At 39.1% G+C, this 17,735-nt stretch overlaps 1 protein-coding gene across 6 annotated transcripts in view; it reads right to left on the bottom strand.

Annotated features, from left to right (window-relative positions):
- Positions 1 to 17,735, bottom strand: part of SLC24A2 (solute carrier family 24 member 2) — a 135,861-nt gene that overhangs the window by 34,995 nt on the left and 83,131 nt on the right. For 4 of the 6 annotated variants that reach the window (XM_054004222.1, XM_054004217.1, XM_054004220.1 and 1 more), the window contains one exon: positions 5,349 to 5,492. In XM_054004222.1, coding sequence (XP_053860197.1) covers positions 5,349 to 5,492 — 144 coding nt within the window. The remainder of the gene's footprint in view (positions 1 to 5,348; positions 5,493 to 17,735) is intronic. The other 2 variants (XM_054004219.1, XM_054004221.1) reach the window with 1 other exon arrangement.

Genomic DNA, 17,735 nt, shown 5'->3' with positions numbered 1-17,735 from the left:
AATGAGACTGTAGACTTTCTGTGGATGTAATAGGAATGAGCTCAGGACATGAACTGATATAAAAAGGGTAAAGTCAGCAATGCCAATTGTGCACACTCATCTACAGCATGGGACAAATAGTAGGTCCATTTCTGCTCCAGCAGCAGGTGCAGCTGCTGGCTGTGCCACAGACCGCTAACTCGTTCCCTGTGTATACTTTGCATAATGCTAAATGTCCTCCTGAAAACTGAGCATGCTGACTAACATGACTTATACAATTTCATAACTGAATATGCACAGGAGAACACACATTAAAAATGGGACAGATTTAACAACACTACCAGAGGGATGGAACACCTCTTCTGTGAGGAAAGGCTAAGAGAATTTGGATTGTACAACCTGGAGAAGAGAAGGCTTTGGGGAGACCTAATTGCAGTCTTCTGATACCCTGAAAGGTGCCTCTAAGAAAGATGGAGAGAGACTATTCACAAGAGCATGTAGTGACAGGACAAGAGGACTAGAAAAGTAGAAAGAAAGAAGGTTTAGATTGGACCTTAGGAAGAAGTCTTTAGTATGAGGATGCTGAGGCAGTGGAACAGGCTGCCCAGAGAAGTTGTGAATGTCCCATCCCTGGCAGTGTTCAAGGCGAGGTTGGACGTGGCCTAGTGAAATGTGTCCCTGCCCATGTCATGGGGGTTGGAACTAGATGATCTCTAAGGTTTCCATCCAACCCAAACCATTTTATGAATCTATGATTCTAAACTCCCTCATAATATAAATAACTGATCATATGTTGGAGTAAAAGTGGTCCAGTAGGTGTTTTAAGCAGATTACCCTTAAATAACCATGACCTGGAAACATTCTTTTCATATAAATTCCACTACTGTCACAAGCATTGTTTTTAGAACTACTCAGGGTACTTTGGTTGATCTATTCCTTAATTGCTTCTCAACTCATTACAGTTACTTTTTCAAAAGAGAGTTCTAAATTTCTATCAAACCAGAAAATATGATAATGAGCTTATGATTTTTAAAACCTACTAAGATGGAATTTTAAGTTTAAAACCAAAATTTTATATGCACTGGGGGACAGAAGACCTTAATGCAAAAAGGAACACAATTTGAAAGAAACATATCAATGGCTGTTATAATGATCTGACACCAGTGGGAGCAGAATTTAGGACTGGTAGAAATAAATTAATCTAAATACCAATTTGTCTTTTAAAACTAAGCAGCTAGCACTTTTTTTTCACCATTCCTGGTAGTCGACTTTTCCAACTTCCAATATTTTTCATCTTCCTTGTAAAAGCTCCAATCTTTCGGCAAGACATATGGTTAATGAGACAAAGAAGCAATAAACTTGTTGGAACTGGTCACAAAGTCTGCACAGAGCACCTTGCAGCAATGCAGTTTGAATGATCACTGCACAATACTCAAGATTTAAGCATACACTGGCTTAAGCAAAACTAATACAACCAGAGCCATGCTGGTCAGTAATAGCTCTCTGATGGTGCGATTATATACATCAAATGGTTCTTGCAAAACAAGGAGACACTGCCTATCTGAGTCAGACACCCACAGAATTTGGATGGCTAAGAATTACCAGTCAGTATCTTTGTAGCATGTGTACTCCTCGCCTGTCTTAGCTAATCCTCTCCCACTAAAATTAACTGATAAGCAGCACTCCAAGATACTTTAATAGGCTTAACACTTAAATTAACTATTTTAAAATGGGGAACATTTAAATTCAGAAAGGGCAAAATTTAAAGCCTGTACATTTTACAGGAGATGAAATAAAAATGGACTCCATAGATGCTGCTATATAATATGCATATAGATGAAAATTTGAAAAAGCCATAACCAGAATGCTGATTCTTTTTTGTATGCTGGATTTTATTCCAGACTGTAACAATAATAGTCATGCTTGTTTTGTAACTAGTTTCAGTATTCTTTTGAGATTTATGTAATTTCTACTCCCTAGCTCTTTGAAATACAGACAGCTGCCAATTCTAAGTATTTTCCTAGAAGAATTAGTCAGAGACAGCAGACAGCAGTACTTCTCTCCATCTTTTTTTCACTAGTTGTTGTGGTGGTTGCCTTGTAAAGACAAAGAGCAGGGTTTATTAGCAATTGGCCCTTTTGTGGCCCTAGTAACAGATAAATGAGAGAAGCCATGGCTCATTCAGTTCATATGCTATTTTTCTTTAACAAAAGCAAAAGGGTTTTGTAGTTCCACTGTAGATTGGATGGATTGGTACTGTTCCTGTCTATCAGAAAGAACATTCCTGTCTATCTTAAGAACATTTTTCTTGATACGTTTCTATATATTTATTTAATGCCAGTGTCTGAAAAACAGGGCTATAAGTAGCAAAAAAAAAAAAAATCCAGGTATGAAGGCTTTTCTTCTAAGAGCTTGATCCTGGAAGGTGCTGAATAATTTGGAAGGTAACTATTTTAATTTTAGCCAGCATTATTACCAGCATCTTTAACCTAAATGATTCACATATTTGTCTTGTTCATAAATGTATCTGCATTGCAAAGTTTGATCTTTCTTTCACACTTAACAGTGCTTAACTCTGATTACTCAGAATCTGCTCTTCTAACTGGATCTGTACAGGAACATATTGTCCTTGTCCCCTTGGTAACAGTGCATCTCTGTATGACAACAAGAGTTCATGGAAGTTGTAGCTCTTCATTTCTAATGGGAATCTGCAGAAATAGAAGGAACGCTCCCATATGGGTCCAGTGATGGCAGGACTGGAGCCCCAAGAGCCATCTTTCTGGCCTGTAATGCAAAGGGATGGACAGTGGAGTAAGGTTATAATAAAAGAGGTGGTGTTCAATATCTGCTTCTGACCTACTGGGGCACCTTGGTCACATAATTTTTCTTTTAATATCTGTTACTCCAGGAGATGGGCAGTTACATATGTGACCTTTACACAGCCACTGGGGAAACAAGCCATTATTACAGGAAAAATAGCCATTATTGTTCAAAACACCTGAGCAAAAGCTCAGGAAAAAAATTCCCTAAGGGCACACATATACCTCTGGGATATGCCAACAACATTATTGATGTTATAGTAAGGATTTTAATATATACTGGCTTAATGTGAGCAGGTGTTATTAAGGCAATAGACACATTAAAACAACTAGTCAATCAGCTGCCAGTTAGCTGAACTAATGTGTAATCTACTTTACGTATACTTTAAGTATATAAAAATCTGCATATGTGTCCACCAGAGCATAATAAGGCAGCAGGATTTTGCCAACTTTAGAACCAGATACCTTGTCTACAAAATATTTTTTCTAGAGCTTCTGGGTTTCATGGAGCTAAATGTATCTCAGAATAGTACAAATAAATGCAGGGAAACCATCTCCATTTTGTGGAGATAAAATATACACTAGAAAAAAGACTCTAGATATAAATAAGAACTTATTGAAAAGTAGACACCCACAGAGGATGTCAAAGGCTCCATATGGTCTTTCAAATCATTATATAGCACACAAGCATTCACTTTATATATGCATATGCTAATCTGAGCATCCTGATGCAGAATTTGGGTTTCTGACTAAAATTACCACACTTGCAAATTGAGCCCCTGATGGTAGACCTATCTAAAAAGTGTAGTTGAGTATTATTTTAGGTTTGCTTTAACTTTTATCACACAGTTTACATTGAAAATTGTTTTCTGATGCACATGCTGAGCTGTGATAGCAGACATAATTTTTGTTAGGAAGGGATTAGTGGGGATGGCACACAGAAATAAGTGAGAATATTTTGAAGATACATTACTGAAGCATACTTAAGATGTTATATAGTTTATGCAACCATCCGGTTAATTCTTTGATAGCAATGTTCAAAGTAAGCAGCTTGTCATACTGATACAGCCTATTACCCCTTCTGTTAATCTACATGTAATTACAAACTACATTTTTTTTTTCTGTATAAACTATTCCTTCCAGTGAATGGAGTTTTAAAACTCTGTTTTTAAAACTTGCCAATCTGGAACATATATCCATGTTTATCTTTTGTGGTATGGCAGGGTGTTCTAGCTGCTGGATGTCAGCATGGAGTTCTGTTGTGAACGGTACTAGTGTTAATAATCACATGCATCATATAGTTGCAGGCAGCTTGTCAAGATATTCACTTTCCAGAACTATTACTTAAAAATGTTCTCATTTGTACATTACAGAATATTGGATAAAGCTACAGGTCTACTTATATTAGCTTCAGATTTTCAAAATTCAAAAGAATGCCCATAAATATTTCTTGCTCATTTTATATCAAATTATGAAAAAAATTACAAGGATGGTTTTGAATGATGAAAGGAGGGCATAAATTCAGAAATAAACAATCTTGACGTTCATGTAGCATGTTCTGTGTGTTATGTAACAAAAGTGATTTCCAGAGTTTTCTGGAATCTTTATGAAAAAGAAAGCTTAAAAATTGGGAAGGGAAAAAGCGTCAGAAGGGAAAGAAGGGAAAATGTCACTTTACAGTCTTTGGAACCTTTTATCTAAAAACATGCCAGAGATCTTATTTTAGCTTCCTTCTTGCACTGAATTGCAGTTTTTCAGTATGTGGGATAAGAAGGTTTTTCACTGTGTGTGGGGAGGAAAGAAGAATTCAGGGTGTTGATTTATAAACTTACATGCTGTGCATGCCTCTCTTGCAGCAGTTTTAAACCTGTTTTTGATCCAGAAAGGAAAAGAGATTGAAACACTACTAATTTTTTTTCTTCAGGTCTTGATGCTCTCTCTTTTACTTTCCATGAGTTTTCCTGGTCAGGTCTATTTGTATATATAAGTATAAAAATGGTAAGCCTTGATAAGTTCAAACTTATCAAACTTACTTCAAACTGTGTTTAGGACAAAACTAGCAAGTATTTTATACATGAAAGGATTTACAGATCTTATCCTAGTATGAAAATTATAAGATTATGGATGGAAGAAAAAGGTCTAATAGAACATAAATCTAAGAGAAATGCATATCATTATGTTTGAACTACAGTAAAAATTCAGACAGTCCAAAAGCCTTCCAGTCATACCCTATAGGGCACTGCAGACAGACAGATACTCAGCACTCATGGGTTCAGCCGAGATCCAGAAATACAAATGTGAAAGCCCCAAAGAATTTTTCACTTTATATCATAAAGTATAAGTGAATACAAGTTATGATCTTTATAGAGCTCTTAAACAGTTGCTCATAAACACCCATTTGCCATTAGAAGAATTGAATACTAATGTTGTAACCTCTTCTTCAAAGAAGAAACAATAAGAAAAACCTAATATCTCTAGTTCTTTTTTAGCATTTAACTAGAGAGCCACCTTTTGTGCAGAACACACTGACTTACAACAACAGTTACTTACAGGTTTTCTGACATCTGGCAGGGTAGCCCACAGTGGAAAAACAATGGGTAACACGAGAAGATAGGTGACCTGCTTGCGTGGGGTTTCAGGCCAGGCCAGGCTGAGAGGCTGCTCCTCCTCATCCTCTTCACTCTGTAAGAAAAGCTCCAGTGAGCAGATTATCAAAGTGGATGAATGAAGTTAGGGATTCATTCAAAAGGAGTTGAAGGACAGTGTTGTGTTTCAGGGAGAACTATGGCGTCTGAAAACATTGCATTAACACTACACCTACTTAACAGTGTTAGCCAGGACACACCAAAAAAGACTTTGGCCAGACTACGAGGTATCCCTGCAGCACAGGCTGCCTGAGGATGTCCATTTGTTGACAATGCGGGTGATCCCTCGGGATGCACAGGGTGTCTCTGACAAATGTTCCCATAGCTCTCCCTTGGCATGTGGGCTGGTCTAGTCAGGGATTAAGACTTGTCTGGGCTGCATCAAGCCTGGCCACACAGACAAAAGAGAGAGAACATGTGCACATATGTGCCAGGGTGGGCACACAGACATGCACACACGCATCTTTATGCGTGCATATAGAGGTATACATGTATCTAACTTCTTAAGCTTTTGCAAGTAGCTTGAAACTTTACTATTAAATATATAGGCATACATATATTGGTATGTATGGTCTTCTCCACAGCGAGATAGGGTAATTCAGGCAACTGTGGAGCTCTAGTGCTACGCTGCTGGGGTCAGACTGGGCTGCTCAGGGCTCTGCCCATTCAAACTGTGAAACCAGCAAGAATAGAGATGGCCCAACAAGGACGGAGATGGTCCAGCTTCTCTGGGCCCCAACACTGTTGCCAGGTTGTCCACATAAGGAAAGGGCTTCTCCTTGTGTCTACCCAAAGACTCTTGTGCTCAGACCAGTCACAACACGGCAGTGTTCCTAACAACTTGGTGCTAAAACTGAAGACACTCCTCTCCAATATGTGTCAATGATTTTCACATCGGCCCCTAGTCTCCATTTATGTGCTGCCCACCTGTCATCACTGTTATAGAGTAGGCGTAGAGGAACCCTCTCCTATGACAGCAAACATTTGGCTTCCACACACTTCTCTTTCCTTAGACTGCTTCTGCTAACAAAATGGAGCAAGTATAGTGGGCATGATTCATCCTTTTGCACTCAGGTATGAAAATAACTTTTTAATTGTTAACATAGTTAGGTGATGTCTCCAGAACTACACATAAATTGCAGAATCAGGCAACTGAAAAAAATGGCCTGAATAATACTTTCACACAGATGTGTATAATGCAAATGCTGTTGAAACTTGGAAAGATTTCTAGAGAGCTCAATGAAAGCTAAAAAAGTCTGAAAAAGAGCACCCAGTGAAAACTGTTTGACAACGTGATATATGATGACTTCTTCAGATAGTGTTCTTGGGTTTTATTTTTGAAAAAAAGATAATAATTAAGACATCTCTGCAATATGCATATTATTCCTCCTATAGCTTAAAATTGGTTTCTTTTCAGTTACTGCCCTGTACTAAGATTGCTTACATAAACCTTATGACAATGCTATATAAAGCAATAATTTAAACACCAGTTGTTCTTTTCTAAGCAAAAGAGTTAGTGATGAAATATCACCATATGTTGATAATGTTAATAACATTCTACTTACTGCTAATTTTGAAGAACTGGTCTTGATTATTCCACTATTGTGAACTTCTGAATTATTCAACTACCTGAACTGATCAGTACCTACACAAGCAAGCTCAGCTCTTAGCTTGGGATCTTTCACCATGAAGGTATCACCTGACATCAATGGACTGGAAGCAAATTCCTATTTACCTCTTGACACACTCACAAGTTTCATCTACTTTTGAGTTGCATGTTAATGTTAACAGAGGACAATATTTTGCTAGCCCCTATACTTTGTGAAACTCCCAAGTTGCACAACTGTATGACAACAGTAAAGTGAAGATGTCATAATGGCTGTAATCATTAAAAACATTTAAAAAATGTATAACCACAATTTGTAGCACTCAACACAGTACTTCAGAGGCTACTGAGCAGCTTAAGAGGCTAGCTTTTGCCTTTAGCTTTCAGCTCTTCACTGAAATGGACATACTATGCTTCATTGCTGGAAATCTACTGAAGCCTGACTTTAGAGGAACTGTGTTGGAGGAGAAGTTTATGAGGCTACTTCTCAAACCCAAATCCATTGTGGTAGATGCTTTTGGGGTGGGAAAAATCAACCTGAGACACAGGCTCAGCTTTGAAATTTGATGACCGAGATAAAATTTGAGCACAAAAGGACCAATTGAAGGGTTGCCTAGGTAACTCTTTCTGAATGGCCTCTGTGTAATTCAATCAGCCAACTCAGCTGGAATAAAGCTTTCTAAGCGACTGCTGCATAAACAGCACTGAATAACAAAGTACTTCCTGAATTGCCATCTTTAGAGATTAGCCATGATTAACAATTATATTTAATCACAACAAAACTTTACACTAGTCTGAGTTTGCACATGAGTCTTAAAAATATCTAGACAGTAATGCCTATGTTGGTTCATGCAATACTGTACCAGTACACACTGTAGCTCAACATTGGGCCTTGTTCTATTCTCATGTCTGTGTCAAACACCTCTGGGTGTGCATGAGCACAGAGGCAACATGAGTGGCTGTAGCAAAGAACCATAAAGAATTGCTTTTGGAGATTGCCAGATGCCTCCTGAGAAACCTTGATCAATCTGTTCAAGATCTTTTCACCTTCCAGTTGTCTTACATCATCCCTTTCCCCAAGACAACTATCCCCAAAATATAAGGTCAAACACACAGTGCAGGCAAAACACTTTTTCTTGCTAGTTTAACTCCAGGATACATTACAGATGTTGCAGAATGGATATTCTTTTCCTATTTTGTAAATTGGATTTGGCATCTGATTTTCAATGCTGGCCTTCCAAAAATCAGTGGAAGTAATGAAGTTCAAAGTATTTGTAGATCTAGCTTCCATGAATTTCAAAGCAATATTAAATTATCCAATGAGGTTGAAAAAAAGAATGGGAAATAATTTCAGCAGCTCTAAAACCACACAAATGCGAGTGTCATGCTGTGGACTAAGCGGCAGTGACAGAAAATGACTCAGCATGGATTTATGGCAGAGATTGCATGCACTGTCTGTGGATCCAGACACATACATTCTGAATATGCACTATCACAGTTTGTAGAAACTAATCCTGAAAATATAGTTTTATTTCAGTCTCTATGATGAAAAATCTCTACTTGCAATGTTCAGTATGATAATATTCTGCAATGCTAAGAAGAAAAGGCAATTACAACATGATATATACCCAGGAATTCAATCGTGTAAACACATATGACGGTACCATTTTAAGACACTTTCTGGTATCTGCCTTGTCCTCCACATGCTCTCACAGAAATAAAGAATATTCTGCTCACTTCATGACCCACCTGCCACTACTGTGCAAAGATCTCAGTTTCTTTAGGGCAGCTGAAGTACTACTACCTACCCATCTCCACTCCAAAACTCATTCCCTGCTATGACTCAGTAGCTAATTAATTTCATCGATACTGGACTGGACATATGGGAAAGTTGCATCACATGATATGATGAACTCTGATGAGAATCCATTAGAAAGAAACTGCCATATTAAGTCAGAACAAAAGCCAATTTACACTAGTACCTTGCAATGGTCAGACATCGGCATTCAGAGACTAAGTATTGGAATATGGCATATTTCTTCATCTTCCACAAATTCATAGAATCATAGCAATATTTAAGCTGGAAAAGACACTTTAGATCATCAAGTCCAACCATAAACATAACACTTCCAGCTCCATCACTAAATCATGTCCCCAAGCACCATACCTACACATATTTTAATACTTCCATGAATGGTGACTTTTATGCTTGATAATTGATCCAATCCTTGATAACCTTTTTCATGAAGAAATTTTTGTAATATCTGATCTAACCTTCTCTGACACATCTTGTGGTAACTTCCTCTTGTCCTGTCACTTGCTACTTGGGACAAGAGGCTGACCCCTACCTGGCTACACCCTCCTGTCAGGCAGTTGTAGAGAGCAATAAGGTCTCTGCTGAGCTTCATTTTCTCCAAGCTGAAACACCCACCTCCCTCAACTGCTTCCCACAGGACTTGTGCTCCAGACCCATCACCTGCTCCATTGTCCCTTCTTGGACACACTCCAACAATTCAATGTCTTTCTTGTAGTGAGTGGCACAAAAGTGAACACAGGATTTGAGATGTGGCCTTACCAGTGCCAGGGGTACAGCAGGAAAATCACTGCCCTGGTCCTGCTGGCTGCACTATTGCTAATACAAGCCAGGATGCCATTGGAACTTTTGGCCACCTGGGCACACAGTTGGCTCGTGATTAATTGCTGTAGCCCAGCACAGAATCACAGCACCATAGAATAGTTAGGGTTGGAAGGGACCTCTGGAGATCTAAACTAAATGACCCCCAGGTTCTTTCCCATCATGAAGTTTTTCATTCCCCAACCTGTAGCATTGTTGCATGGGGTTGTTGCGACTCAAGGGCAGACCACAGCATTTGGCCTTACTAAACCTCATACCACTGGCCTTAGCCCATGCATCCAGCCTGTCTGACCCCTCTGAAAAGCCTTCCTACATTCCAGAAGATCAACACTCCAACCCAACTTGTGTCATCTGCAAAATGAGAGGGTGTACTTGATCCCCTCATCCAAATTATCAATAAAGACATTAAGCAGGACTGGTCCCAGTACAGAGTCCTGGAGAACACCACCAGCAACTGACAGCTGGATTTACCTCCATTCACCACCACTCTTTGAGCTCTGCCATCCACTCAGTGAACTGTCCACACCCAGTCCACCCATCCACACCATGAAAAGCCAGTATCTCCATGCGGGAAATGGTGTCAAATGCTTTACTAAGGTGCAGGTAGACAACATTCATAGCCTTCCTCACATTTATTACATGAATCAATTTGTCATAGAAGGAGATCAGATTAGTCAAGCAGGACCTGTGTTTGACAAACCCAGGCTGGTGGGGCATGACCCCCTTGACGAACTGCACATAGTGTGTGATGGCACTCACAGTGATCTGCTTCATGACCATCCCTGGCATTGAGGTCAGACTGACAGGCCTGTAGTTCTCTAGATCCTCCTTCCCACCCTTCCTGTTGCTGGGCATCGCATTTGCCAACTCTGGTCAACTGGGACCTCCCTAGTAAGCCAGGACTGCTGGTAAATGATGCGAAGTGGCTTGTGAGCACTTCCATCAGCATCCTCAGTACTCTTGAGTGGATCCCATCCAGCCTCAGAGATTTGTGTGTGTTAAGCAGTACAGCAAGTCACTGACCATTTCCCCTTTGATTCTGGGGGCTTCATTCCTACTCCCCATCCTTGTCTTCCAGCCCAGGGGTCTGACTGACCCTGATGGCAGTCAATCTTGCTGTTAAAGAATAAGGCAAAAAAAGGCATTCCATACCTCTGCTTTCCCCTTATTCCTTGTTGCAACGTTTCCTTTTATATCCAAGAAAGGATGGAGATTGTCCCCAACCCTCCTTCTGTTGCTGATGTCTTTCTAGAACACCTTTCATTTCCAGAAACTGCAGAAGCCAAATTAAGTTCTAGATGGGCTTTGGCCCATGTAATTTTCTCCCTGCATTACCTCACAATATCCTTGTAGTCCTCCTGAGCTGCCTGTGCCTTCTTCCAAAGGTCATAAACTCTCCTTTTTCTTCTGAGTTCAGCCTAAGCTCTGTTCAGCCAGGCCAGTCTTCTTCCCAGACAGCTCCTCTTTCAGCATATAAGGACAGCCTGCTCCTGCACCTCTAAGATTGTTTTCTCAAACAATGTTCAGCCTTCCTGCACTTCCTTGTCTCCTTGGGACCACATCCCAAGGAACGCTATCAGCCAGTCCTGTAAACAGGCCAGAGTCTGCCCCCTGCAAGTCCCAGGCAGTTCTGGCAGTTCTGCTGACCCCTTCCTTACAGCTCTGAGAATAGAAAGAAGCTCTCCTTTAGTGGTCTTTGTGCCCAAGATGGCCTCTGACCACCACATCTCCCACTAAACCTCTGTTCACAAGCAGCAGGTTCAGCTGGGCACCTTCCCTGACTGGTTTCCTCACCCACTGTGAGAGGAGTATCAAGGCATGTTTCACACAGTTCAGAAACCTCCTGGGCTGTTCCCTCTCTGCTATGTTGTATTTCCAGCAGGTATCTGGTATGTTGAAGTGTCCCAGACGGAAAAGGTCCAGCAATTGTAAGACTGCTTATAGCATATTTTTTTCTTCCTCTTTGAACTGGTAGGATGGTCTATCTCTCTCCCACCAAGATATTTATTTTGTTGGTTTTACCCATAGTTACTCAACCCTTTTATCACCATCATCAAGCTCTAGAAAGTCAAACACTCCATAACATACAGGGCTACCACACCACCTCTCCTTCTTTGCCTATCCTTTCTAAAGAGTTTATAACCATCTATTGCATTACTCCAGTTGTGTATGTAATCCCACCATGCTTATGTTACTGCAATTACATCATAGCTTTCCATCTGCTCAATGGTTTCCAGTTCCTCCTGTTTGTTGTGCATGCTGCATGCATTGGTGCAGAGGTACTTTAGGTGGGCTGTCAGTCCTGTCATATAATGGGTGGGAAGGAGTCTTAATTACCATGTGACTGTTCTCAGGTGCTTCTGTTGTTTCTAATGGATTGATGATGATTAGGTCTTTGAAGCTGTATATGGATCTTGACCTACCACCTCCACTGAGATGGTGAAGGTGTTATGTGAAATAGTACTGGGACATTTCAAATGTGCTTTGGTGTACTCCACACAAGACAGAGCAGACTGAAGGACCGCAATAGCACACTGCTCCTCAAACACTGATGTGCCACTCCTAGGTTTATCTCTAGCATGCCTAGTTTCATCCTTTTTTTTTTTCAAATCTAGTTTAAGGGTCTTTCACTAAGCCCTGCTAGCCCTTTGCCCCTTTGAGACAGGTGTGCTCTGTCTGTCATCAGCAGGCCCAGACTTGTTTAAGCCAAGCCATGATAAAACCCCCTAAAATTCTGCTGGTGATACCACTTTTGGAGCAAGTTATAGACCTTCTGAGTCTTCCTATTTTTTTCCAGCATCATGTCCTGCAACTGGAAGAACACAGAATGACATACTTGTGCCCCTCATCCCTTAACCAGTCATTAAAGATCTAGGCGTAGCTGCATTGGATCTTTGCATATAACAGTCATTACTGTGTTTCTATGAAATCCTTACTAATTCTGTCGTAATTCTTTTTACTCTTTATGCATAGGATCCTCATTTCTTCTTGCTGATGTTTGAGACTGTTTTTTTGTTACAGAGACACCTGCAGTGCTGAATATGAAATGCATACTAATGCCTAGATGGGATAATTGTGGTACCCAGGCATGTATTTTATTGTTGTTATTATTATTATTAATGACAATAAGGAAATGAATCCTCCATTAGGAAAATGCCCTCTTTGCATCTTAAGAAATGAGAAGTGTTATTCTGCTTGGTGTTCTCTTTCATACATCCGTAACAAATACTCTTTTAAACCAATCTACATATATTCAAAACTCTATCCTTGCTACTTCAGCTCTTCTTTTATTTAAATCATTACAAACAATTAAAAGGGTACAAAATCTATGGATGTTCCATATTTCACAGTTCTTTATGCAAGAGCATCTATCAAATACTTATCTGTAATCCCAAAGAAGAAAGCACTTACTGGTTTGCTCAGGACCATTTTAGAAACATGAGGTGATGTGGGTTGGAAGGGACCTTCAAGAGCACCTATTTCCAGCCCCTCTGCCATGGACAGAGACCTCTTCCACTAGATCAGATTGCTCAAAGCCTCACCCAGCCTGGCCTTGACCACTTCCACAGCTCCAGTTGGGGCATTCACAACTTCTCTGGGCAACCTGTTCCAGTACCTCACCACCCTCATAGTAAACAATTTCTTCTTATTATCTAATCCAAACCTATCAAATTTTCCTAGTAAATTTTTTTTCAAACAGAGGAAATTATGGTGTGTTCACTTTATGTAAACAATACAAACATACAGTGACATTTCATCCACAATTATTTGTTTATAAACAACAGTTTATAGCAAACTCCATCTGCCAAAGTCACAAGGCAACTCCATCTGCCAAAGTCACAAGGTAGTCACTCCTTCTAGCAAACATCACAAAATCACTGTCTCAATAGACGCTTACAGTCATATTACATTAGGAAAACCAGTTGCTTTTCTGGCACAACATGAAACAGAATTTTACACTTTTTTTCCACACATTAGGAGTAAATGGAAAACAAGTACAAAGAACCACCTCAAACTTACTAGAAATACTGAATCTGCCACTGTTCACCAACTACTCATATTGTGTAACAGCTATAAATATGAACTATAAATACCATATTCTGAGGATTAATCTTAGTCCACCTAAGATGAAGAGCTAAGCTATAAATTCTCATGCTTGTACATTTCTTGTGCATTCTGACTGCTGATACAATTAATCAATAAATAATTAGCATGAGGGCTCCAGAAGAAAGGAAACTTAAGACAGGAATTATGCACAGTTCCATTTGCTTATGCTACAGTACCACCTTTGTTTATGCCTATATATATATATAAGCATATATATATATGCTTATACCACCTCTAAAGAGGCAATTCCTTTCTTTGCTGCAAAGGACTGCTCAGGTCTTCTTTTTTTTTGGGTTGGGTTTTTGTTTGTTTGTTTTTGAGGGTTTTTTTTGGAAATGAGCTCTGTACAAACCAACTTTTCACAATGAATAAGTAAAAAAAAACGGATGTGATTGTGATCTCAAACATTCTCTGTCCCAGAGGTTTATTTTTTTCTTTAGAAGGGCACATCTCACATTAATCTATTTTACTAGAAAGGCAGAAAGTACAGACAATACTCTATGAACAGCCTCAAATCTCTGCCTTCTGCTTATCTGTAAGCCACATCACTCATTTATCTTCTCATACATATCATTTAAAGAAAAAAAAGTAAAATAAGGTGAGATAGTAAGCTAGTACAAGAGTATGCAATTTCTATAGGGTGACTAAGAAAGCAACATCTTTCCATACAAATTCTTGAATAAAATTCAAGCAGGCAGTAATATTAAATCCATTAGCTTTCAGAATGCATTCTGTATATGTGGATACTCTTCTTAGGATGGCTAATTTGTGCTAATCCTTGCTGCACCATCACTGAAAAGAGCTGAAAAGAGCTACCTTTAGAGCGGACCCTACAGGAAGGAGTAAGGTCAGGTAGATGTTTGGTTCAGATTCTCCTCTTGCTGCTTGTGTCCTCTTGGGCACTTGCAGAAATAAGTAAAATTACAGCTCCCAAAACTTTTATGCTAGTTTCTATGCTATGTTATTGCCAGCACTCTTTAGGGAATTTGAGAAGAAATTCTCAGAATGTAACACACAAAACTGCAGTCAGCCCACCTGGAGAAATAACAGCTATGGTATAATGGAGATTCTTCTAAAGAATAAGACTTCATTGTCATGCCATTTTTCACAGTCCTAATTTTCAAGTAAGTCAAACGGGTATACAGCAGCAAAAAATGTGGAGCAGGCAACTAAGTAGAATTGTGAAAATAAAGATCAACTCCATTTGATAGCAGCACCTTCTCTTTAAGTTACAATGAACAAACAAGACGTAGACATTTACTTCAGTCCAAGTGTGGCAGCTGAAAAAGTATTTGGGCTTTGGAAAATAACCTTTTTATGATGATCAAACAACTACCAGGGACGCTAGAATATATCACAGCCTTACAACAAAGGCTGCTCTAATCTTCTCTACGTTCTCTCTCTATGAAATAGTAATGTTTAACATAGCTCAGATTAATACCCTAAGACAGAGAATGCAATGCTACTCATATTCTCACCAAGCTAATTTAATGTGAATGGAATGAGTATTCCAGGGCAGGGAGATATATCCCAGTCAATGCTCTGTCCTGAATGGTGCTGCTGCTCTTCAGTGGGGAAGGCAAAACATGCTTTGCCAAACTGTTGCTCAGGTAAGCATATTAAATCCAATGATCCAATGCAAGCAATGAAGCTTTTGCACCACTCTCCTATGACATAAAAATTGCCTTATATTTTCATGGAAAACTTAGTCACGGTTGGCATGTAAATACTTTCAGCAGGGTTTCCATGGAAACAGGAAAAACTGTGTGCATGTGTGTATGTATGTATGTGCGTGTATGCGTGCATGTGTGGGTGGGAGGAAAAGGTGTTATCTTCAGATTGGAAACTATTTTTAGGTAAGCCACAGGTTAAAACAGCTACCAAATGCTAGTTAAGAAGGTGTCAGGGGGTGGAACTGGACTTCTCAGAAGGAAGAGAATTCTGAAGGTCATTTTATAAAACATTTAATGAGCTAGTAAGTGTCCTTTTAGTCTTCTTTCATTTTCTTGTGCATGCTTGGTACCACTCTATGAAGTGTTATATAACAGAGTCTTCTCCCCTGTGGCAACCTGCTAAAGGTTAAGAGACAGACTGCTGTAAGTAGAACAAAATCCCCAAGGAAGATGCAATATCCAGCAGAAAGGAAGGCAATTTCTGACTTCAAATAAAGCAGTAATGTCTTACAGATGGTATGGTGGGAGGAGGTATTGTTCCCTCCTGTGCTGGCTAAGAAATAGGAAGGAGACCACACCCGACTGTCCTTCTTAGCTGATGATCCCAGTTTTGTCGAAGAGTAGGGTATCAGCTGCTACTTATAGTAAAGTGGGTGATAAGAGTCTCACTGTCTGGCACAAATGTTGCTGGGTACATTTTCTGGACACCCTTTTTGAACTTCTGCAAGCAGCATTAGGAGAGAGTTTTTCTTGTTGCTCAAGGGCTTGAGATAGAAAGAGAACAGTTGAATTTCCCTGGAGGACAGTGGAGTAAGAAAAATGGAGTTAAAGTCCTAGGAAAAAGGGAAAGGGAAAAGCAAGACAGTGGAATTTGGAAGAGAGAAATGAAGAAATTAAAAACAAAACAAAACAAACAAACAAACAAACAAAAAAACCCAAAAAAAACCCCAAAAAACCAAACCAAACCAAACCAAACCAAACCAAAACAAAACAAAAAAAAAAAAAAAAAAAAAACCACAAGCAAAATACCCCAAATAAATTGGGTGAAATCCACGTAGTCATGACACCTTTCAGGAGTCATTAACTTGACAGTGTCCTGCCATCTATCTTGTGTTGTGTTTCAGCTCCATGTAAGCCTTTCTTTCTTTCTTGAAAGAGAAGGAAAGGAGGAAAGAAAAAGAATTTGGGAAAAAATATAAAGAGGTTCCTAAAAAGCCCCTAAAGAAACCAGGGGAGGTAAGTGGAAAACTAAATCATGGCAATTAGGAGTATTATCCTTTTAAAAAATTATTTTACAAGTATAGGAAAATTAAAATACAATATGAAAGCTGGTTTTTTTCTCCTTTGCTTGCAGTCTTAGCCTGTGACCATCTTTTTTTTCACAAGAGTCTTTTCCTCAACATTGTAATTTTAAAATAATAGTGAATTTATAAGTAAAATGGACTTATGTGCATATTCTGTTTTTTCTAAAGGAATATGGACTATTTAATGTACTTATTTTCAGACAATTCTAACTCCAATTTAGAGATTGATATTCTAAAATTCTTGTGTCCAGGGATTTAGACCCAGACACTATAATCTACATCAGTGAAATGTAAGAAAAAAGTCAGAAATATTCTTGTATTGCAAGAGGGGAAGCATGAAGACCATAGTGGAACTTGACAATGGAGGAGAAAGAATTACATGCCTATGCAGGTCTTCTGTATCATCATGGCAAACATGCTTCACAATGACCTGCTATGTGACTAGAGCCATTTCACATCCTGTGTTTTTCAGCATTTTTTTCCCCTAAAGGCATACTTGAAGCTTTGTCAGTCCAGACTGACAGTGTCTCTAGTTTTCTCATTTCTAAATTATCATTACCACAACATGGAGGCACTAACAGGTTTTTTTAAGGGATTTTTCTAAGCAGCGCTTACGGATCACAAAACCTTATCCTTAGACTATACAAGTTGAAAACCAGAGAGAAGCAATTTTATACTGTCTTTCCAAACTCTGACACTACAACAATTCCTTTTGCATTAGAGTAAGGAAGAATAATCTAAATTTCAAGCTACTTGATTGAATTCTACTTAGAAACAGAAGCAAATGGTATCAATACACAGTTGAGAACACTTGGTTACAAAAAGATCAAAATTCAAGACCATTTGTAGGTCAGGTTTTGAAAAGCTAAAAAGAAGGCTTAGGAGGGCAATGACCAAGTTCCTTTCTTCAAATTTTAATATTCATCAATGGTAAGGGTCACAGAAATGCTGTGAGTGGCCTTCTGTT

Source organism: Vidua macroura, chromosome Z, assembly GCF_024509145.1.
Source record: "Vidua macroura isolate BioBank_ID:100142 chromosome Z, ASM2450914v1, whole genome shotgun sequence".
NCBI classification, from domain to species: Eukaryota; Metazoa; Chordata; class Aves; order Passeriformes; family Viduidae; genus Vidua; species Vidua macroura.
The sequence above is the reverse complement of the archived record's forward strand: the minus strand, read 5'-3'. Positions and strand labels throughout refer to the sequence as shown.